Source organism: Erythrolamprus reginae, chromosome 13, assembly GCF_031021105.1.
Source record: "Erythrolamprus reginae isolate rEryReg1 chromosome 13, rEryReg1.hap1, whole genome shotgun sequence".
Lineage (NCBI taxonomy): Eukaryota > Metazoa > Chordata > Lepidosauria > Squamata > Dipsadidae > Erythrolamprus > Erythrolamprus reginae.
Genome location: NC_091962.1, coordinates 11,927,853 through 11,950,635, shown reverse-complemented (window position 1 = coordinate 11,950,635; position 22,783 = coordinate 11,927,853). Strand labels below are relative to the sequence as shown.

General features: G+C 42.9%; 3 protein-coding genes across 7 annotated transcripts in view; 1 reads left to right on the top strand and 2 right to left on the bottom strand.

Annotated features, from left to right (window-relative positions):
* Nucleotides 1-308: 308 nt before the first annotated feature.
* Nucleotides 309-12,452, bottom strand: FLAD1 (flavin adenine dinucleotide synthetase 1). Of its 2 annotated transcripts, none has more exons than XM_070766588.1 (8): nucleotides 12,386-12,452; nucleotides 9,634-9,876; nucleotides 6,904-7,666; nucleotides 5,143-5,290; nucleotides 4,262-4,360; nucleotides 2,421-2,610; nucleotides 1,978-2,051; nucleotides 309-830 (listed from the first exon to the last, which is right to left on the bottom strand). In XM_070766588.1, exons 2-8 carry the CDS (start codon nucleotides 9,736-9,738, stop codon nucleotides 695-697), a joined length of 1,515 nt encoding a protein of 504 aa, XP_070622689.1. In that variant the 5' UTR covers nucleotides 9,739-9,876; nucleotides 12,386-12,452; the 3' UTR covers nucleotides 309-694. The 2 variants fall into 2 exon arrangements, with proteins under 2 accessions (XP_070622689.1, XP_070622688.1); XM_070766587.1 differs by lacking the exon at nucleotides 12,386-12,452 and adding an exon at nucleotides 12,340-12,381.
* Nucleotides 12,453-14,091: 1,639 nt separating this feature from the next.
* Nucleotides 14,092-18,832, bottom strand: CKS1B (CDC28 protein kinase regulatory subunit 1B). The gene is made up of 3 exons (XM_070766618.1): nucleotides 18,579-18,832; nucleotides 16,513-16,640; nucleotides 14,092-15,303 (listed from the first exon to the last, which is right to left on the bottom strand). Exons 1-3 carry the CDS (start codon nucleotides 18,635-18,637, stop codon nucleotides 15,251-15,253), a joined length of 240 nt encoding a protein of 79 aa, XP_070622719.1. The 5' UTR covers nucleotides 18,638-18,832; the 3' UTR covers nucleotides 14,092-15,250.
* Nucleotides 18,833-19,542: 710 nt separating this feature from the next.
* Nucleotides 19,543-22,783, top strand: part of SHC1 (SHC adaptor protein 1) — a 28,011-nt gene continuing 24,770 nt past the window's right edge. For 2 of the 4 annotated variants that reach the window (XM_070766405.1, XM_070766402.1), the window contains exon 1: nucleotides 19,543-20,110. In XM_070766405.1, coding sequence (XP_070622506.1) covers nucleotides 20,093-20,110 — 18 coding nt within the window. In that variant the 5' untranslated portion in view covers nucleotides 19,543-20,092. The remainder of the gene's footprint in view (nucleotides 20,111-22,783) is intronic. The other 2 variants (XM_070766403.1, XM_070766404.1) reach the window with 2 other exon arrangements.

Genomic DNA, 22,783 nt, shown 5'->3' with positions numbered 1-22,783 from the left:
CATCACAGCTCCTTATTTGCCTCATATAAATATATATATGTTTTCGTAGATTTTCACGGGTATATGTATGTAGATTGTTCTGAGTTCGGGTTTTGCCCCGTGTAAAACCCGAACTCAGAACAATCTACATACATATACCCGTGCAAATCTATGAAAACATATATATATAATATATATATATATAAAAAAATTAGGCTCTTGTCCAGTGAGTCCTTCCTTCCCATTGGTTAGAATTTGAACTGTTAAAAGTTTTTAAGCAGTCCGAGACTGTGAATCAAATTGACGATTAAACAAACAAACAACAAACATTTTTAAATGTTCAGTTCACTGAGTTTCATGTTTAATGAATAAAAGAGACCATAATAATCTTTTTGACTTGTTTCAATCGCAATAAAATGAGGACAAAAGAAGGCCGGTGAGAATTGGGTGGAAAAAACCCCCTATTTTTTAAAAAATTCCAATGCAGAAAAATCGAGAATATCAGAAAGAAAATACAAGATTGTATTTTGGCGCCAATATTTAAATGGGCGTCATGATCCGTTCGAAAGACGCCAATCCAAGGATGGTCCTCACCTGTGCATTCCATTTTATGAGACTCATAAAACCTGCCGTGAAAAGTTACTTGGTTTTTTTTCTTCTTATTCTGGGCTTTGCTTATAAACCAGCATTGCTGGCTAGGGGCGTGATCTGTGACTCAACAGCGCGAGATGCGTTCTTCTTTTTCATCTTCCAACTCGTGAGCCGGCCGGTAGGACTCCTGTCCTTGGGCGTTTGTGTAACGCAACGCTTGGTTTTTTTGCGTGTTGGTCATGCATCCCAGCGAGGTGTAACTGCCGAAACATGAAGCCAGCATGAAAACCAAATGAACAAAAAACCCACGTTTTCAATCCGGTGGAGCTCAGGAGGCTGGGAGTTCGATCCTAGATAGAGGATCTCTCTCTGGGCACAATGAGAATATTATCCATGGAACAAAACTCCATATTGGCGACAGGGACAGCAATGGGCCAGTAAAAACACTCCGCTAGCTCCATTCAGTGGCCCGAATTCTATCCCGCAGGGAATTATGGGATATTTAAGTGACGATGATTTATCCTTCAAATAATATCTAATAATGTCACTTCTCTCTCTCTTACCCTCAAATTTTAAACCTGTCTGGCCTTTTAAAAGCTTTCTGGAATACGATGGTGAACCTTTTTCTGGTTCGTGTGTGAAAAGGGTGTGTGAGTGAGTGCTAGCGTACCCACACCCATTCCTCCCCCATTTATGGTCACAGCCCCCCACTCGCGCAGGTCTCACCGAAGCCCAGGAGTGTGAAAAATGGCCCAACGGGCAAAACGGAAGTTTGGAAAAATGGATTTCCTGTTTGCCTCTTGGGTTGATTTTTGTACTCCAGAGCCTTCCGGGAAGCTTCCTGAATCTCGGAATGCAAAAAACGGCCCAACGGGCAACCCGGAAGTTCAGAAAAACAGACTTCCGGTTTGCCAATTGGGTTGATTTTTGTACTCCAGAGCCTTCCGGGAAGCTTCCTGAATCTCGGAATGCAAAAAACGGCCGGATGGGCAAACCAGAAGTTCGGAAAAATAGACTTCTGGTTTGCCTGTTGGGTTGTTTTTTGCACTTTGGAGTTTTCAGGGAAGCTTCCTGAAGCCCTGGAGTGCGAAAAACGGCCCAACATGCAAACCGGAAGTTTGGAAAAACGGACTTCCGGTTTGCTGGTTGGGCCGTTTTTCGCACTCCGGGCCTTCACGAAGCTTCCCCGAAGCCTCTGGAGGGCAAAAATGGCCTTCTCGAAGGCAGAAAATCAGCTGGCCAGCGCTGGCATAGAGCGATGCCTCGCGTGCCTTCCAATACGGCTCCACATGCGCGTCACAGGTTCGCCATCGCTGTCCTAGTGCAAATACACCGAATTAGATAACAATTCATGAGTTAGATAATTAGAACTAGATAAATTCGATAAAAATTCATTGTCGCACTCACCCCTTGTCGTACAGGATGCAGTAAGGGATATAAAGGTTGCGAAGGAAACACCATATATCGTGGTAAGTCCAGTCCTAAGCGCCAATCAAGAAAGGGGGGGAGAGAGGAGAATTTTGTACGCTCTGGTTAGTAGTGTTGATCCAATTTAACATTGATGGGGTTCTGTTTAATTTCCAACTTTGAGCATAGGACAACCTAGACGCTGTTATTATATGCAGGATTAAGTTATCTATCTTCTTTAGTTAGTTTTTGTTTAAATATTCCCAATAAAAATTTTAGCAGGTTTAAGTGGAATTTGTTTGGTAGCAATTTGTTCCAAGCGGGTTTTTTTTTATTTTAATGCAAAAACTTTTTGCGCTTGGACACGTCCACCATAAAATGTAACTAGCCAATTTTAATGGAATTGTGCAAAAAAAAAAAAAAATTCTACGGAAAAAGCTCACCAACAGAGGGCTGACCCGCATGTACTGCGGCCATTCGGGATCCGTGATACAAAAGGGCTTCAGGCCGCAGGAGTAGGGGTCCGTCCGGCGGGTGCCCATCAAAACGGCCTCCACATCTGGCTGCTGACACTTTAGGATTCCCAAAGCTTCCTTGATATTCCCTTGGACCACGTGGATACGAAGGTTGTACCTGTCGGAAAAACCATGGGAAGAGTCAAAAGGAGGAATCATCAAATTCCGTCTTTCGAACCCGCTCCCTGCATTGAGCTTGGCTGTCGACGAGTGGGATTAATGGACCATTTTTTTAAAATGGGGTCAAATAATAAGAACAACAACAAGGATAATAAATAATAATAATAATAACAACAGCAAAACAATAAAACAACAATAACTATTATTATCGTTATTATCGTTACTATTGTTGTTGTTGTTGTTGTTATTATTATTATTATTATTATTATTATTATTATTATTACAACAACAACAGAGTTGGAAGGGACTTTGGAGGTCTTCTAGTCCAACCCCGTGCTTAGGCAAGAAACCCTACACTACTTCAGACAGATGGTTATCCAACATCTTCTTTAAAACTTCCAGTGTTGGAGCATTCACAATTTCTCGTGGCAGGCTGTTCCACTGATTAACTGTTCTGAGACTGTCAGGAAATTTCTCCTTAGTTTTAAGTTGCTTCTCTCCTTGTTTAGTTTCCACCCATTGCTCCTTGTTCTACCCTCAGGTGCTTTGGAGAATAGATTGACTCCTCCTTCTTTGGGGCAACCCCTGAGATGTGGGAAGGCTGCTATCCTGTCTCCCCTGGTCCTTCTTTTCATTAAACTAGACATAAACCCAGTTCCTGCAACCGTTCTTCGTATGTTTTAGCCTCCAGTCCCCTAGTCCTCTTTGTGGCTCTTCTCTGCACTTTTTCTAGAGTCTCAACATCCTTTTTGCATGATGGTGACCAAAACTGAAAGCAGGATTTCAGGTGTGACCTTATAAAGTAGTATTAACCCTTCATCTGATCTTGATTCTCTCCCTCTGTTGATGCGTTAGCTTTTTTGACAGCTGCTACATACAGCTGGTTCCTATTTAAATGCTTGTCCAGTAGGACTCCAAGACCCCTCTCACAGTTACTCCTGTTGAGCAAAGTACCACCTATATTGCCCTCCCTAAAGCTCATAGGTAATAAAGTGAGGGCAAATCAAGTGAAATATTTCTTCACCCAGAGGGTCCTTGGTTTATCAAATTCACTTCCAGAAGAGGTCATGACAGCTGTCAGCCTTGATAGCTTCAAGGCAGGATTAGACAGATTCATGGATGCCAAGCATATAGATGGTTATTGAAACGGATGTCCATGTGCCACCTCTATGTTGGTTGAGGCAGGCAGGGTTCCCTTGGGTCCCATTTGTTGGGGGTCAAGGGAAAGGGAGGGTCTTGCCTTCTCCTTCTGCTCAAGATCCCCCTGGACAATTGGTGGGCCACTGTGGGACACAGAATGCTGGACTCAATGGGCTTTGGCCTGATTCAGCAGGGCTCTTCTTAGGTTCTTATATTATATTTGTGCATTTTATTTTTCTTGCCTAAATGTGGAACCTGACTTTTTGGCAAGAAAAGCAAAAAGCACAGGTACAGTATATGTGGACATTGGACCAAATCTTGGACACTGCATGGGTGAGTCCTCCTAACCATTTTTCCCCACCCAGAAGGGATTTTTGCCATTGCTTCCTTCTTAGGGTTGAGAGAAAGTGGCTGGCACAAATCAATTTTGCATTGATTTTCACCCCACGGCTTTGGGATGGAAATCAAGGCGGCGGCAGCATTGCCAAAGGGATAGAATTGGTGCCTACCTCCGAACTGTATCTTGAATAAATTCTTCCATCTCCGGGAAGGGGAGAACGGTACGTATGTACAGCGCTTGGAGCTGGCCCAACTTTTCTGGGTAGCGCCTGCGGAGAAGTGAAAAAAATGTTGTTTTAAAAAGGAAAAATGAGGAACAGTCTTTTCCGAGAGCCAGCTTGGCTTTTCAAGGGGCCTCTAATCCGAGAAAAACTCATTTGGACGGTCGCTAAATTATTATTATTATTTTTATTTTTACTTATTTACTTACTTATTTACTTACTTATTTACTTACTTATTTACTTACTTACTTACTTACTTACTTACTTACTTACTTACTTACTTACTTACTTACTTACTTACTTACTTACTTATTTATCAGATTTGTATGCCACCCATCTCCGAAGATTATTATATGTCAATACAACACAGCAAACGAGATTTCGTATTTCATCACTAGTCGGGCGCTTCCCAAGCACCTAGGACTGCGTGATGTAGCGGCAAATTATGTTTGCCGATCCCAGTAAAGCGGCCTTTTGCAATTGACAGATGGAGATTTTGTCAATTCCGATGGTTTTCAAATGTCCGCTGAGTATTATTATTATTATTATTATTATTATTATTATTTATTAGATTTGTATGCCGTCCCTCTCCGAAGAATCAAGAGTGTTAAAAGTTAACTTCCAGGTTATCTTTTAACTTCCCCTTTTAACTTCAGTGACTGAACTAGGCAGCTTTGCAAGGCACTATTAGGTCTTGACATCAACAATGAGGACTAGAAACATACATCTCATTCTTAAAGCATATCGAAATTTTAATTAATTTTTTTTAAAAGTGCAACTATAGGGGGGAGCTGGTTTTGCATCGGTGTGTGATGTTGCCAAAGCAGTACCTCTGCACGGCGGCGTAAGAAAGGTGCAACAAAGCCGTGCAGTCTTTCCCGCCGTTGAACCCAACGCAGATCTGGGAGAGACTGTAGTTATCCAAGCCTTCTTCGATGGTCCTCAGCGACGCTGCCACCTTCTGGCCAAGAGGAGAGCCTGCAGGGTAGGAGGAAAGGAGGCATCATTGGGTGAGCAAAGTCTTGGATTGATGAACTTAATTTAATCAGTAAACCACTACTAATAACTGGCTTAGAAGGGGAGACACACACAGACAAATCTAAAACAATCTTTCCTTGCAAAAAAACCCTCAGCTGCTAATTAATTAATCATAATTAACAGCTGGCCATAAGTTCAGAAAGTTTCAAATAACAGAAATTAGTCTTTGATAGCTCATCAAGTTTGGCAAAAAAAGCCCAGAAATTGTCCTCAATAGTGCCAGAGCAGTAATAGTTTTAGGTTGGAAGGATGCAACAAAATGGACAATACAAAATTGGTACCGGTACATTATTTATTATTATTATTTATTAAATTTGTACGCCGCCCCTCTCCGTAGACTCGGGGTGGAACACATTCAGTTTGAAATTATGAAAGTGAAAGAATTGGTGGGAAGATAGGACAGGGTTAGAGGTTTTGTGGTTAGGCCAAGGTATAAAGAGTAAACTGGAATCACTCTATAATTTGCAAATATTGTAATGTGCTTGGTTTCAAATGATATAGGAAAAGCAAGTAGGATGCTTGGCTGCATAGCTAAAGGTATAACAAGCAGGAAGAGGGAGATTGTGGTCCCCTTATATAGAGCGCTGGTGAGACCACATTTGGAATACTGTGTTCAGTTCTGGAGACCTCACCTACAAAAAGATATTGACAAAATTGAACGGGTCCAAAGACAAGAATAGTGGAAGGTCTTAAGCATAAAACATATCAGGAAAGACTGAATGAACTCAATCTGTATAGTCTGGAGGATGGAAGGGAAAGGGGGGACATGATTGAAACATTTAAATATGCTAAAGGGTTAAATAAGGTCCAGGAGGGAAGTGTTTTTATTTGGAAAGTGAACACAAGAACAAGGGGACACAATTTGAAGTTAGTTGGGGGAAAGATCAAAAGCAACGTGAGAAAATATTATTTGACTGAAAGAGTAGTAGATCCTTGGAACAAACATCCAGCAGACGTGGTTGGTAAATCCACAGTAACTGAATTTAAACATGCCTGGGAGAGACATAGATACATCCTAAGATAAAACACAGGAAATAGTATAAGGGCAGATGGACCATGAGGTCTTTTTCTGCCGTCAGTCTTCTATATTTCTATATAAAAGGGGTACACCTTCATTTTGGTGGAAGGGTCTCAATGAATAACGTTGGGTGGTAGAAGCACACATCACTGTGCCCTGTATTTCATGTAGGGTGTATCTGCTATTATTTAAAAATTAATACAATTTATTTCTTTAAAAAGAAATTGTCCTCCATAAACAAACCGAAGCAGATAAGCTGAGATTTTCCAGAAATGGGGCAAATTTCAAACTTAGTTTCCTGCAGAGATTAAGTTGCCTCTGTTGTTCTTAAGTAAACTAGGGGAGTGGCCAATTAGCCCCAGGTTTTACTCTCGAGGAGACCTACTCTAGAGTAACCATGCCTGCCTTTTGGCAGCTCTGCTGTGCTCCACTGGCGGGCCATAATAGGAGGGGTTGGCGGCCAACGGGCAACAAAAGGTGGATAGGGCTACTTATCAAACTTGAGATAATCCATACGGCGGACAAGGCTACCTACCGGACTCAGACAATCCGTAGACATCCGTAGCGGCCTGGGAGACGGGATCGGCTATCAGAGGCACCACTAGCCCCTGGGGTAACTTCTCCATCAGGAAAGTGTGCGCCTCATTGAGATGGGCCTCCGAATCTGAGTCCAAGATCAGCTTCACGCGGTGGTAATTGCTGACCCAATCCGGGTACGAGCCAATGTTGGTGCGAGGCCAGAACCGGGCGTTGGCTTCATTAAGCACCGACGCGATCCGCGTTTCTTCGACGTTCACGTAGATCTCCCGGGTGTAAAACTGAGTTTTCTCGTTGCGGAATAGATGTTCGAGGCCGTCCAAGGCCCGTCTCATCAACGAGGGGATTCCAGGGAAAATGTAGACATTATGGACGCTGATCAACGGATACGGGAAGGTACATCCCGTCTTCTCGTCCACCCCGTAGTTGAGAAGAGACGATTTGGGGACGCGCGCCAGCTTCATCTTAGGGCTTTCGGGGCTGGATTCCTGGCCGAAAAATTTCTTGACAAGTTCCACCATCTCCGGGTGGGGTTCGATTTTCTCCCCGAAGGCTTTGGCGACCGCTTCGAAGGTGACGTCGTCGTGCGTGGGGCCGATGCCGCCCGACGTCAAGACATAAGTGAACCTCTTGGCGAAAGATTTTACCTCAGTGGCTATGGCCTCTACCTCATCCGGCACAATGGAGATCTTGCCTACCTTCACCCCTAGTGAGCGGAGTTTACGGCACATAAAAAAAGAGTTGGTATCTTGTGTGTATCCCTGAAAAAAGACCCCCCAAAAATATTATTAGAAGGATAATCATCATTGGTTAACTACCTTATAATTCCTTGCGGGGTGGAGTATGGGCAACCAAACGAACTAGCAGAGTGTTTTTACTGGCCCACTGCTCTTCCCAGTCGCCAATACGGAGTTTTCTTCAGCAGATATATTCTCAATATACACTGCTCAAAAAAATAAAGGGAACCTTTAAAGAGCACATCCTAGATCTGAATGAATTAAATACTCTCATTGAATACTTTGTTCTGTACAAAGTTGAAAGTGCTGACAACAAAATGAAATTGACTGTCAATCAACTGACTGTCAATTGCTTCCTAAGTGGAATGTTTGATTTCACAGAAGTTTGATTTACTTGGAGTTATATTCTGTTGTTTAAGTCTTCCCTTTATTTTTTTTTGAGCAGTATATATTCAGCAGATATATTCTTAGTATATATTCAGCAGATATGTTCTTAGTATACCATATTCAGCAGATAAGTTCTCACCGCCCTGAGTCTGTAAGGAGTTGGGCGGCTTATAAATTTGATAAATAAATAAATTTGACAAATAAAATTTGATTTTAAAAAAAAAGGGTGCCCAGAGACAGAAATATCAACCTCTTCTTAAGATCGAAGTTAAGATCTCAGTTCTTAAATTTCCAGAATACTGTACAATATAGTGGTACCTCTACTTAAAAACGCTTCTACTTAAGAAATTTTCTAGATAAGAAACGGGTTTTCAAGATTTTTTTGCCTCTGCTTAAGAACCACTTTCTACTTAAGAACCCAAGCTCAGAAAAATGTCCCAGGAAATTTGAGAGCGGCACGAAGGCCCAGTCAGTTTCCTGACATTCCCCCTTTCATCCTGGCCATCTCGGGCTTTTCTGGGCTGCCAGAGGAGCCTTTCGGTGGCGCTTAAGGAGGCTTTGGCAGCCCAGAGAGAACGAAGCGTTTTCCTTTCTCTGGGCGCTTGGAGAGGGAATAAACCTCTGCCAGCGCCCAGAGAAAAGAAATGCTCCCTTCGCTCTGGGCAGCGACTGTCCTCCTCCTCTTCTTCCTCCTCCTCCTCCCACCCAAATTCCGAGCTTTTATTTCTTTCCTAATGGTTTTGCACGCATTACAGTGATCCCTCGAGTTTCGCGATCTCGATCTTCGCGAAACGCTATATCGCGATTTAAAAAAATATATTAATTTTTTTAAAAAACCACTTCCGCATTTGGCTTCAGGACTCAGCTGGGAAGCGGCGCGGCTGTTTTAAAAGGCCACAGCCGGCCTGGGGGGCTTCCCAGCAACCCCCGAACCCCCAACCTGGGTCTTCCCGGCCGCCCACGCAAAGGGGAAACCTCGGCTCCTCGCTGATGCCCGCCGCTCGCCCGCCCGCCAGCAAGAGGGGGAAGACCCAGGGAAGGTTCCTTCGGCCGCCCAGCAGCTGATCTGCTCGGTAGCGCAGCAGCAGCGAGGAGCTGAATCGGGGTTTCCCCTTTGCGTGGGCGGCGGGGAACGCAAACTCCACCATCTACGCATGCGCGGCCATAGAAAAAAAGGGTGCGCATGCGCAGATGGTGTTTTTACTTCCGCAACCCTACATCGCGAAAAATCGATTATCGCGAGGGGTCTTGGAATGGAACCCTCGCGATAATAGAGGGATCACTGTATTTGCTTTTACATTGATTCCTATGGGAAAAATTGCTTCTACTTACAAACTTTTCTACTTAAGAACCTGGTCACGGAACGAATGAAGTTCTTAAGTAGAGGGACCACTGCATATATTTTCACAAGAGTTTCATTGAAGACTTCAGTTAGGTGCAGTGGTTAACTATGGCTAGCTGGTGGGTCACCTTCCCTGTGCCCAAAACTCACTCTGCCCCCAACAGGTTATGGGCCCAGTAACTAAGCCCAGTTTCCAGACTAGCCAAGATTAAACCCAGTTACTAGATTAGGACCAGAACCGTTGTGCAAAGAGTTCACGTACCTTTAAGATTTCGTCTCCGATGACGATGATGCCAGCGGTCACGGCTGAGCATTGTGGGCTCCCGCTTCTATCTTTCGGAGCCTCTCCATCCACCTGAGTCGCCATGGTCCGTAGATACCGCCTGGGCCCCCCGGCTTGTACAACGTTCCTGCGGAGCCAAAATTCGCAGCGCAGGAGCGGCCGGCCCTTGGAAGCTGCCAGTTCTGAATGTAGCTTCGGCTGAGTTTTTCGAAGTGGCGTTACCTGCCAAAAAAAACCCCTTGGAAATTAATACATCCATTACAAGCCTTTTTGGTGGCAGGTATTTTATTTTCACCACGACATTCTTGCCAGGTTGTTATTATTATAAATAAAGGGGAATATTTGTAACTCGGGGTTGAATACCCTCTGTGCTTGATGGTTTCTTTTAAAAAAATATATATTTATTTTTACACAAATACAAATATTGTTCGGATTTGTCATTTACAGATCATCAACCATTCTATTACGTTCCTTATTAACCCATCTATATAGAATATTAACACATATTAATACAATATTAACGCATATTAATACAATATTAACACATCTATATATGATGTTAAAGGGTTAAATAATTGTATTATTTGTACTACCAAATATCCCTTCTCTTCTCATTTATTACCTTTAATGATGTTTATTGTCATTTATCTTTTAGTCATTGGTAGACACATAAAAAGTACGAATTACCATTTCATTATATATATGTATGTATATATGTATGTATGTATGTATGTATGTATGTATGTATGTATGTATGTAGATTGTTCTGAGTTCGGGTTTTGCCCCGTGTAATGTTGGCTTATTCAGAGAAGGAGACAGGGTGATTTTAATGATAATTATGTGGTGTGCCTTCCTGCTCAAAACCCCTCTTTCATTTCCCTCCTGAACCTTATTTAACCCTTTAACATTTAAATATGTGAAAAAGTTCAATAAGGTTCAGCAGGGAAGTGTTTTTAATAGGAAAGTGAACCCAAGAACAAGGGGGCACAATCGGAGGTTAGTTGGGGGAGAGATCAGAAGCAACGTGAGAAAATATTATTTGACTGAAAGAGTAACAAACTTCCAGCAGACGTGGTTGGTAAATCCACAGGAACTGAATTGAAACATGCCTGGGATAAACATAAATCCATCCTAAGATAAAATACAGGGAATAGTATAAGGGCAGAGTAGATGGACCTGGAGGTCTTTTTCTGCCGTCCATCTTCTATGTTTCTGTTTCTTTTTAAAAATTAATTTATTTTAATAATAAAAGACAAAACAAAACAAAAATAAACATACAAACATACTTACAAGTACCAAGTGTATTTTATCCTGTATTTTATTTTAGGATTATCCCAGGCATGTTTACATTCAGTTCCTGTGGATTGACCAACCACGTCTGCTGGAACTTTCATTGCTTGTGTTTCACGACCGAACTAAGTAACATCATAAGGCTAAAAGAGAGGTAGGGTTGTGGAGAAGAGGAGGAGGAGGAAGGTGGTCTCTGAGCATGGCACTTTCCTTGCAGTTTAATGACCTAGGTAACATCATCAGGGCTAAAAAAGAGTGGAATTTTCTCTGTATGAGACGCACAACGATACCTCGATCGGTCATGAAACATTTGCAAGCTGGAAGACCCACAGCCTTCCTCCTCCTTCCTCCTTTTCATAAACCCCACCTCCAGTCTATCACTAATGTCGTAACCTAGTTTGGTCCTGAAAGGTCTGGAAGAAAACTACCAAGCTTAGAGAGCACCAAGGATCCAGAGTCTTCCTCCTTCCTCCTCTATCTCTTTTCATCACCTCCTCCTCCTCCAACCTGCAGACCCTACCTCTAGTTTAGCTCTGATGTCGTTATCTAATTTGGTCACAAAACGTCTGCTAAGTGCACTGGTGTGCCTTTCGTCCCCTGTCCAATTGCCTTTCCTTTCTTTAACCTATCTTATATATTCTCTTCCTTTCATATATCCTCTCCTCTAAGTTCACCTTCACCCTCTTTTATATTATCACCTGTCTATTTTCTTCCTATGTATTTATGTATTGGACAAATGAATAAATAAAAATAAATAAATAACAATCCACCCCCCAAAAGCAACAAAGGCATTGTTATTGTTGTTGTTATAAACAAACTTTGGAATATTTGTTTGTTTCTGGCTGGCCGATACTATTTTATTTATGATTGTTTTCCTTGCTTTGGAAGTGCTAAATAAGGTATATGGGCACTCTCTGCCCTGTAAAATTAAAATGAAAAATGAAATTAAAGGGACTGGCTGCCATCACTTTCATTGATTGATTGGATTCATCCATTCAAAAATCAGCCTTCAAATTGTGGAGTAATAATAATAATAATAATAACAACAACAATAACAACAATAATAATAAATATAACAACAACAACAACAATAATAATAATAATTATTATTATTATTATTATTATTATTATTATTTATTAGATTTGTATGCCGCCCCTCTCCGAGGACTCGGAGGATTGGGTCCTTTCCAGAATAAATATGCATTTATTTATCTACTCCAGCTACATTGAGACATCAAACAAAGATTGAGCCATCCAGGGACTATTTCCCAAGACCACGATTTATCCTATGATAGTTTAAGGCTTGAAAAGAGAGAAGCCCTCGCTTCCGAGGCTCTCTGGCACTCTGCCCATGCTCAAGAGCCCCTTCCCCCAAATCTACAGGGTGGGAGATACCATGTGAAGCAAGACCCGGGGGATTCCCACGCACCCCCCGACTTACCCAAGCCTTGATCCAAGCAACTGATCGGGAGGCCTCGCCTACCGCTCGCCCATTGGCTGCTCGTTCCTGCCCACCCCGCTCGCCTCGCTTGCTATTGGTCCAGCGAGAAAGGGGCGGGGAGCGGAAGAAGCGCGGATTGGGTAAGAGGCGTGGGCGGTGTTGCAAGAGAGCCACGCTCTAGGTCCCGGGAAACTACATTTCCCATCATGCCCCCTGGCGCTTCCTTGAGAGTTTGGATTTATACACTGCTCAAAAAATAAAGGGAACCCTTAAACAACACAATGTAACTCCAAGTAAATCAAACTTCTGTGAAATCCAACTGTCCACTTAGGAAGCAACACTGATGGACAGTCAATTTCACCTGCTGTTGTGCAAATGGAATAGTTGTGCAAATGAAATATTCAGTGAGAATATTTCGTTCATTCAGATCTAGGATGGGTTATTCGAGTGTTCCCTTTATTCTTTTGAGCAGTATACAGTACAGTATATACATTTGGCTGAGTGACCCAAGGCACCCACTTATTTATTTTGTCCAATACACAATAATACACAATGAAGGTAATAGAGGACACCTTGGAGGAAATAGAATTAGTCTTCAGAGAGGGGCGGCATACAAATCTAATAAATTATTATTATTATTAATTAGAGAAAGAATAGAAGAGAGAATAACAATATTGGAAACTTGTCATTTCTGCTTTAAGCTGGCTTGCCAGAGAGAAATCCCTTGGGCGTCCAATCACACTTGGCTACTAAGAAAAGAATGGGAAGGATGAAGAAGGGAAGAAGGAATGAAAAATGGAAGGTAGGGAAGTAAATGAAGGGAAGGGAAAGGAAGAAAAGAGGGAAAGATGGAAGGGAAGGAAGGAAATAAATGAAGGGAAAGGAAAGAGAAAGAAGTAAATGAAGAAAGGAAATAAAAGGTGGAAGGGAAGGAAACAAATGAAGGGAAGAAAGGTAAAGAAGTAAATGGATGAATGGAAGTGAAAAATGGAAGGGAAGGGAAGAGGGAAAGAAGGAAATGAAGGAAATGAAGGGAAGTGAAAGATGGAAGGAAATAAAGGGAAGAGAAGGAAAGAAATAAATGAAGGGAAGGGAAAGATGAAAAGAAGGGAGGAAAATAAATGGATGAAGGGAAAAGGGAAGGAAATAAATGAATGAAGGGAAAGATGGAAGGAAATAAAGGGAAGAGAAGGAAAGAAATAAATGAAGGGAAGGGAAAGATGAAAAGAAGGGAGGAAAATAAATGGATGAAGGGAAAAGGGAAGGAAATAAATGAATGAAGGGAAAGATGGAAAGGAAATAAATGAAGAGAAGGGAAAGGAAGGCAAGAGGGAAAGAAGTAAATGGATGAAGAAGGAAAAGGAAGGGAAGAAGGAAGGGAAGTAGATGGATGAAGGAGGGAAGGAAAAGATGAAAGGAAGGAAATGGATTGAGGGAAATGAAGGAAAGATGGAAGGGAAGGAAGCAAATGGATGAGGAAAAAGCTCCTCTTCCCTCCCCAACCATCTTTCCTTTTACGCTCCGCTATTTTTAGCAATTTTAAATCGGCCAAGAAGGCTGGACTTTCCCCCTGCATTGCATATATGAGGCTTTACATAAACACCCCATATTAAGAAACACAACCCTACATTGTTTAAATTGGAAATTCCCCCTACAAATCATTTTCGAAAGCCCCAGGTCGATGAGCAACAATAAACGGACACAAATCCCATATAAACAATCTTTATTTGGATCAGGTTGATCGGTCAGCCGGTCAAAGAAAATCAAACAATTCATTAAGTTTAGGTTACGTGTTTTGAGTTCAGCTCTTTACACTGCTTTTAAAACCATCCCTATCCCCAGGTAACATAATAAACACAATTAAACTGCAGTTAAAACAATATTTTAGGAAAATCTGTTTCCATCTAAACACAAGTAAAAGAAAGCAATTTCATTAATATTTTAAAAAATAAAAGAAAACAAAACAAAACAAACAAACAAACAAACAGAAATATGCCTAAAAACAACAAGAAGAATATTTCTTGATACAATAATTATAATTATATGGACTCATAAACAGCAGTTACAACATGGATGTAACTACATAAAGTTGCTGCACATGTCCATTGAACCCAAAACTTAAATATTGCCTATTATTATTATTTTTAAAGAGAATCTCTTGGCCAAAATTTAAAATCCTGTCTGGGTTTCATCCTGGTTGAATTTTAATTTTTTCTACCAGTGCTCCTCAAATGTTTAAACCCAGTGTAGGTCCATCGACCCTTTAATCTTTTTTCTCCTAATTTTTGGTTAATCTGTGACACGATTCCTCTTTCCACCAACTTAATTCCAATGTCCAAGTGACCTATTATTTAAGCAGCATAGAAAACTGTGAGCGAATTGGGGGTAACACGGAGCGGTCCAGAAACGATCCTTGACGCGGTGACCCTTTATTAATCCAGCCCCCAAAAACAATCGTATCAAAAGCAATCCTATTAAAAGCTCTTAAAACAGGAATTGAAATATAAGATTAAAAAGGAAAGGCACGTTTTAAGAACAACGGAGCAGAAGAAAGTTCTGCAAGATCAGAGATTTTAAAAAACCAGAACCGGCCACGTTTTAGACCCCTCGGGGCAGTCCAAGCTTTCAGCCAGTATAAAAAAAGTATATTTTTAAAAAGTCAAGTTGTCGTAGTTTTTGAAGATGGCTTCGGCCAGATAAAATATCAGAGGCAAAAACCAGTTTTTCTCGGGTCCTTGTTTACGTCGAGCGGTGTTTTCTGGGAACAGCATATTAAAATATTTCTTGGATTTTTACTCAAAGAACCAACTGTTCTCCAAAAAAAAGGTGCTTCTATCGAAAACACAGAAGACGACGGACGGGTTGTCATTTTTCTACTTTCTTCGGCAGTGGTCTTCGGAAGAGGAGGATGTGTGGCTCTGGAAGGGGAAAGAAACAATGAAAAAGACCCCGAGAACTTGGATTTTTCCCACCACAAGGAAAGCAGTAATCAAATCCCTCCGATCAGTTTTTATGTGTGCAATAGGGTTGATATTCCTGGAGGGGTCTGTAATATGGTAAATGATTTAGCTTTACTAGATAAATGGTCAAAGCAATGGAAACTGCAGTTTAATGTTTCCAAATGTAAAATAATGCACTTGGGGGAAAGGAATCCTCAATTTGAGTATTGCATTGGCAGTTCTGTGTTAGCAAAAACTTCAGAAGAGAAGGATTGAGGGGTTGTGATTTCTGACAGTCTCAAAATGGGTGAGCAGTGCGGTCGGGCAGTAGGAAAGGCAAGTAGGATGTTTGGCTGCATAGCTAGAGGTATAACAAGCAGGAAGAGAGAGATTGTGATCCCACTATATAGAGCGCTGGTTAGACCACATTTGGAATAATACTGTGTTCAGTTCTGGAGACCTCACCTACAAAAAGATATTGACAAAATTGAACGGGGCCAAAGACGGGCTACAAAAATGGTGGAAGGTCTTAAGCATAAAACGTATCAGGAAAGACTTCATGAACTCAATCGGTAGAGTCTGGAGGACAGAAGGGAAAGGGGACATGATCGAAACATTTAAATATGTTAAAGGGTTAAATAACGTTCAGGAGGGGAGTGTTTTTAATAGGAAAGTGAACACAAGAACAAGGGGACACAATCTGAAGTTAGTTGGGGGAAAGATCAAAAGCAACGTGAGAAAATATTATTTTACTGAAAGAGTAGTAGATCCTTGGAACAAACTTCCAGCAGACGTGGTTGGTAAATCCACAATAACTGAATCTAAACATGCCTGGGATAAACATAGATCTATCCTAAGATAAAAATACAGGAAATAGTATAAGGGCAGACTAGATGGACCATGAGGTCTTTTTCTGCCGTCAGTCTTCTATGTTTCTATGTGAGGGGGGGAAGGTTCAGAAAATAACCAGATCCTGACTGACAGAGTGATCTAGGATTGCGTCATTGCTGGGCAAAGCCGAGTTTGGAAGAACGTATTTCTATTTATTTGCACGCCCTGCCTGTTTTATTTTCAAAAATAAATCAAGACTGCAAGCACATCTTTTTAACCTTATTAGGAGAACAACGGATACTGATGCTTGAAGTTGACATTTTGCATTGAGACCTTAAAGACAGGTTTGGCTCTAACCTGGTTCGTGGATCATGTAATGGACCCATCCCTGGCTCTGTTGGACGCCCAAGTTCCGCCATTCCGATTCGGACATGAGATGGGTCTTGGGCACCAGCTTGGCAATGTCTTTGGGCAGCATGACGTGCCTGCAAGAAAGGCAGCAAGAGGTCAATAAGGTTAGAACAGAAATAAAAAGGTTGGAAGGGACCTTGGAGGTCTTCTAGTCCAACCCCCTGCTTAGGCAGGAAACCCTACACCACTTCAGACAGATGGTTATCCAACATCTGCTTTAAAATAGAATACATCCGGAACCGCCTTCTACCGCACGAATCCCAGCGGCCGATAAGGTCCCACAGAGTTGGCCTTCTCCGGGTCCCGTCGACCAAACAATGTTGTTTGGCGGGCCCCAGGGGAAGAGCCTTCTCTGTGGCGGCCCCGGCCCTCTGGAATCAACTCCCCCCAGAGATTAGAACGGCCCCCACCCTCCTTGTCTTTCGCAAATTACTCAAGACCCACCTTTGTCGCCAGGCATGGGGGAGTTAGGATGTTCCTTCCCCTAGGCCATTACAAGTTATGTATGGTATGTTTATGTGTGTGTTTGGTTTTTATAATAAGGGCTTTTAGTTGTTTTATTAAATTGGATTGTTACATGTTGTTTTTTATCATTGTTGTTAGCCGCCCCGAGTCTGCGGAGAGGGGCGGCATACAAATCCAATTAATAATAATAATAATAATAATAATAATAATAATAATTCACCACTTCTGGTGGCAAGCTGTTCCACTAGTTAATTGTTCTAACTCTCAGGAAATTTCTCCATAGTTCAAAGTTGCTTCTCTCCTTGTTTAGTTTCCACCCATTGCTTCTTGTTCAGACCTCAGGTGCTTTGGAGAATAGGTTGAGTCTCTCTTCTTTGGGGCAACCCCTGAGATATTGGAAGACTGCTATCATGTCTCCCCTGGTCCTTCTTTTCATTAAACTTTCCATAAACCCAGTTCCTGCAATCGTTCTTCATATGTTTTAGCCTCCAGTCCCCTAGTCCTCCTTGTTGCTCTTCTCTGCACTTTTTAAAGAGTCTCAACATCGTTTTTATATCGTGGCGACCAAATAAAGATCAGACCAACCTACAAAATCCCACTGAGGATCATAGAGGAAAAGAAGCAAAGCCCGCCTACAGAGTGATGGGAGTTGTAGTAGTCCCACCAAATTTTTCCAGCACCTCTTGGTGGGAAACCTTTTGGGGGGTCTCTTGGGGGCCCTTTCCCCAATCTTGTCCAATCTCAGTCAGACTTGCTATCAAGGGCTCTCCTGCCCCATTCCCATCAGTCCCAGACAAAGACTGGGAACCATGGGAGGTAGACTCCATGGGAAGTAAGAGTCCGAACACACAATGGCTGTATTTTATTTCTTGTTTTTAATTTGGAGGGAAAAAAGGATTTTTCAGTCTCCTAGAACAGTGTTTCCCAACCTTGGCAACTTGAAGATATCTGGACTTCAACTCCCAGAATTCCCCAGCCATGGTTGGGAAACACTGTCCCAGAAGACTTTCCAAAGAGTTGAAGCAAGGAGGGTATAGTGATCCATCGATAAGCCAATAAAAAGTTGAGATTACCCCCCCCCTCCACCCCAAAAAAGGCAGGATTAAAAGGAGATAAAATACCTGAATCCTCTTAATTCATTTAAATGTATCCATGGCCCAATTATAGGAAATTGTGGTAGCTATTGAAAATTAGGATTTCTCCCCCACCTCTTTTTTCTTAAAAAAAGGCTAAAAATACAATGCCTAATTTTTTAAAATGCATTTTATTCATCTTTTTTTTTCTATTATAAAAACATTTTTTTTTGCTTCTTTGGGGAGCGTTTTTAATTTTCTTGAATAACAAGTTGTTTTAAAATGAATAAAAATAAACCAAAAAAAGGCCAAAATATAAACAAATGCTAGAAATAATAAGAAGTCATAGAGGTCCCTTCTGGAGCCCCGCCCCTTCCCCCCCAAACCCCGCCCCCTCACGTGTGGTCGTCGCGAAAACCACTAGCCCCGCCTCCCCCGTGCCTGCCCGTCACGCAGGGCCCCGCCCCCTCTCACCGGTACTCGAATTCCTCATCGTCGTATTTATCCGAATAGTAAATCTGCTTGTGCGTCATGATCGGGAAGACGTCGGCAGGGCGGCCGGCGGCGTCTGGCTCGTTCTCTCCGGCCGCTGCTCGGCGTTTCCCGGCGGCGTCCGAATCCCCGCGCTCGCCGGCGCCAGTTAGAAGACGACGGGAAAGGGGAGGAGCCGGCTTTCGCTGCGCATGCGCCCTTTTCTCGGCCTCGCGCGGGTTTTTCCCTCGCCTACATTCCCCCCCAACCGCCGCTTTTCAAAAGCTTCCGCCTTCGATGCTGATTGGGCCACAGGGGGGAGGATTGGTGGAACCTGATTGGCTGGGCTCGGAATTACCTCAAAGCATTGTGTCTGTCAAACTACAACTCCCATCAGTCCCCTTCTCACAACATTCGTCAGAAGGCGGGATTACAAGTCCCATTCTTCCAGTTTAGACCGCATGTTCCATCATTTTGGCTGACAGCTTTGTCTACCAACAATGCATTTTGGTTATAATAAATACTTTATTATCATTTATTTATTTATTTATTGGATTTGTATGGCGCCCCTGTCCGAGGACTTATTGTATGTATATACACAGTATATAGAAGATGACAAACAGGAGACGGTCAATAATGTTCATATTTTTTAAAGTTTTATCTTTCTTAAAAAAATACTCCCCTAATATTATTTTCTCACTCGGTTTAAAATGAACCCATTTGTTGAATTATGGACCGTACGTCAATCAAATTGGAAAAAAAAGAGGTTCGGGGTAGGCGACTCATTTTTAACCAATGAGAAGCTTCTCCCCCTGGTGTTTCTGCGTGCTAATTGGTCTTCCCCGCGCGGGGATCCCGCGCGTGCCAGCAGCCAATGAAAACTTTCAGACCATTGATGTCTCACCCAATCGGGTTCAGAGCTGTTTTGGAGGGAAAGTATAAAAGGATCGACGCTTTCAGTTAGTCCGCCGAAGGCAGAGCTGTGAAGTCATTTCTGAGGGAACTTTTTGAAGACTATAATCTTTAATATTTTTAATACAGTATCTTTAATATTTTTTATTATCTTTAATATTTTTTACCCTCTCCCCCGATAGTCTCCTTTATCCACTCGTATAATCCGGGACATGCAAAACTGGCTCTTCTAGGATTTGTGGACTTCAACTCCCAGAATTCCTGAGCAAGCACGGTTGGCTCCGGAATCCTGGGAGTTGAAGTCTACGGGTCCCACTTTTATAATCCCTGTGGAAATAAAAACTCCAGGTGACTTTCAACTGACGCGGGGAGGAGTGGCGAGAGCAAGTCCCAAGGCAAGAGCGGCACTACCGGAAGTGTGGAAAGGCTGCCAAAAGGGAGGGGAGGCGGTGGCCTGGCAAGCCTCGCCTTCAAGGCGGGACCCAACCCGGAAATGATTGTTGGAGGCGGGGAAAAGCGGGCGGGGCAGCAGCCTTCGAAGAGCCTGAGAAGTTTTACTCGGAGAGGCGCCGTCGGAGCAGCCGCTTTTGCGACCCCCCACCCAAATGGTGCGCCCCCCCCCGGTAAGAACGGCTTTCACTTCCTCTCCTCTTTCTATCATTTGCGGCTGCTCTTTCCTCGTTCGCTGCCGTCTCTATGGTACGCCCTCGGGTGGGCTTGGTTTGCGAGGGTTGCACAACAGCCCTGCGAGGGAGGCCGCGGGGATCGATCTCGCTTGGACTTTCGTGGCTCAACCCTGCAGGGTCGGTTTGATTCGCGGCTGTTTTCAATTATTTGCAAAAAAACCCGCTCTGGCTCCTGCGGCTGGAGGCTCTGCGTGTCGGGTTTGCGGGGTGTTTTTGGCCTTTTAAGGCAAAGAGAGAGTCGGGCCAGACCCGAGTGTCGAAAGAGCTGGTGGTTTTCCCGAAAAGTCGGAGTGGATGAGTGGGAATCCGCTCCCTTCGCCTTCCGAGGAAGCGGGTTTTGTCATCGAAGCGGGGTTACTAATCTCTTACTCAGAGAATGACGAGGCCAGGCTCCTCTAAGTCTCCCCCCCCCACCTTTCCTCCTATGTCTGCACGGTGGGGCCACCACCAGGGCTGGAATGTGGGATTGGGAGGAAGGCCAAGTTGGCTCTTCTGGGACAGTGTTTCCCAACCATAGCAACTTGAAGATATTTGGACTTCAACTCCCAGAATTCCCCAGCCAGCGAATGCTGGCTGAGGAATTCTGGGAGTTGAAGTCCAGATATCTTCAAGTTGCCAAGGTTGGGAAACACTGTTCTAGGACATGTGGACTTCAACTCCCAGAATCCCTGAGTGAGCATGCATTGGCTGAGGGATTCTGGGAGTTGAAGTCCACAAGTCATACTACCCCTGTAAATAACAGCTGGAAAACGCCTTGGAGGTCATCTAGTCCAACCCCCTGTTCAAGCAGGACGCAGGATCATAGAATCGAGAATTGGAAGGGACACTGGAGGTCATCTAGTCCAACCCCTCCCCCCCCTTCAAAAGCAGGAGATGCTTACAAGCACCAAAGTCAACAGAGTTGGAAGGAGGCCTTGGAGGTCATCTAGTCCAACCCCCCCCCCCCTCTGTTCAAAAGCAGGAGGTCCTTACAAGAATCAAAATCAAGAGTTGGAAGGAGGCGTTGGAGGTCATCTAGTCCAACCCCCTGTTCAAGCAGGGCACCCTTGCAGGATCATAGAATCACAAGAGCTTGGAAAGGACCAAAGAAAGAAAGATAGAAAAGCGGGTGGGGAGGAGTCTGCGATTTAAAAACATTATTATTATTATTATTATTGTTATTATTATTATTACTATTATTATTATTACTATTATTATTACTATTATTATTACTATTATTAAATTAGATTTGTATGCTACCCTTCTCTGAAGACTCGGGGCAGCTCACAGCATATATAATATAAAACAGTAAATACAAAGACAAATCTAATTAATTAAAAACTACATAAACTTTTTAGCCTTAAGAAGAACCGCTGCTGGGTGTGTCTGTCTTTTTTTCCCGGCGTTGCGAAGTTTGGGGCCCAGATTAATTTCTTGTTTTTTATGAAATGGATTTGCTGCGGGCTTCGATATTGCAAAATTGGCAAGGATGATGGGAAGCGATCGATTGTTGATGAAATGGGATTTGCTGCCAGTCTCTATATTGCAAAGCTTTGGAGCCAGGATGAATATTTATTTGTTGGTTTGTTGGTTTGAGTTGGAAGGGACCTTGGCGGTCATCTAGTCCAACCCCTTGCCCAAGCAGGAGACCCTACACCACTTGGGACAAATGGCAGTCCCATCTCCCCTTGAAAGTCCCATCTCCTTCATTAAAGTTGATTTGCTTATCCAAAGTGACACGCTTTTTTTTAAAAAAAGGTACCAGCATATATATATATATACTTGAAAAACAAAACAAAACCACTATTTTTGCCTTTCTCCGTTGCCTCAAAACCTCTGCAAATCTTAGACCCAGATCCATCATGTACACTGCTAAAAAAAAATAAAGGGAACACTTAACACAGTATAACTCCAAGTAAATCAAAACTTCTGTGAAATCAAACTGTCCACTTACGAAGCAACACTGATTGACAGTCAATTTCATTTTGTTGTCAGCACAATCAACTTTGTACAGGACAAAGTATTCAACGAGAATATTTCATTCATTCTGATCTAGGGTGGGTTCTTTGAGTGTTATTTTTCCATTTAGCCAACAATTCCTGCAAGGATTTCTCTCTGTTTAAGGAACCAATTCTTGCCTCTTTCCGCCACCGCTAACTGAAGCTTCTGTCCAAATGTTTGGTTGAGCCAGGCCATCTTTGCAGGCTCTGCTTCAAGGGTGTATGTGTGGATGTTTTGGGTGGGCGAGGGTCTCGCTATGGTGCGGCGCCAGCTTCACTTGTCGTAAGCCAGCTTTTGTGGCTTAGTTGCCAAACTGAGACCTTGATTCATCTCTTTGCCTCCACCAACTGAGGATTAAAGACCTTGGTATACTAACAACAAAAGATCTAAGTGCCGAAGCCCACTGCAACAACATAGCCAAGAAGGCTTCAAGAGTTGTAAACCGAATCCTACGTAGCTTCTGCTCTGGCAATCTCACACTACTCACCAGAGCTTACAAAACTTTCGCCAGACCCATCCTCGAATACAGCTCATCTGTTTGGAACCCATATCGCATCTCAGACATCAACACCCTTGAAAATGTCCAGAGATACTTCACCAGAAGAGCCCTTCACTCCTCCACTCGAAACA

Bases quoted from the DNA above. Each gene is read 5' to 3' on its own strand.
- FLAD1 (XM_070766587.1), bottom strand. The intron at 5,291-6,903 runs GTAGGTAGCCTT...CCTACCCTGCAG, and splicing joins CTACGGATTGTCTGAGTCCG to GCTCTCCTCTTGGCCAGAAG. The intron at 2,611-4,261 runs GTAGGCACCAAT...TTTTTCCGACAG, and splicing joins ATTCAAGATACAGTTCGGAG to GTACAACCTTCGTATCCACG.
- CKS1B (XM_070766618.1), bottom strand. From the start codon at position 18,637: ATGACGCACAAGCAGATTTACTATTCGGATAAATACGACGATGAGGAA. The intron at 16,641-18,578 runs GTGAGAGGGGGC...CCTTTCTTGCAG, and splicing joins GATGAGGAATTCGAGTACCG to GCACGTCATGCTGCCCAAAG. The intron at 15,304-16,512 runs GTTAGAGCCAAA...TTCCCCTTCCAG, and splicing joins TTACATGATCCACGAACCAG to AGCCACACATCCTCCTCTTC.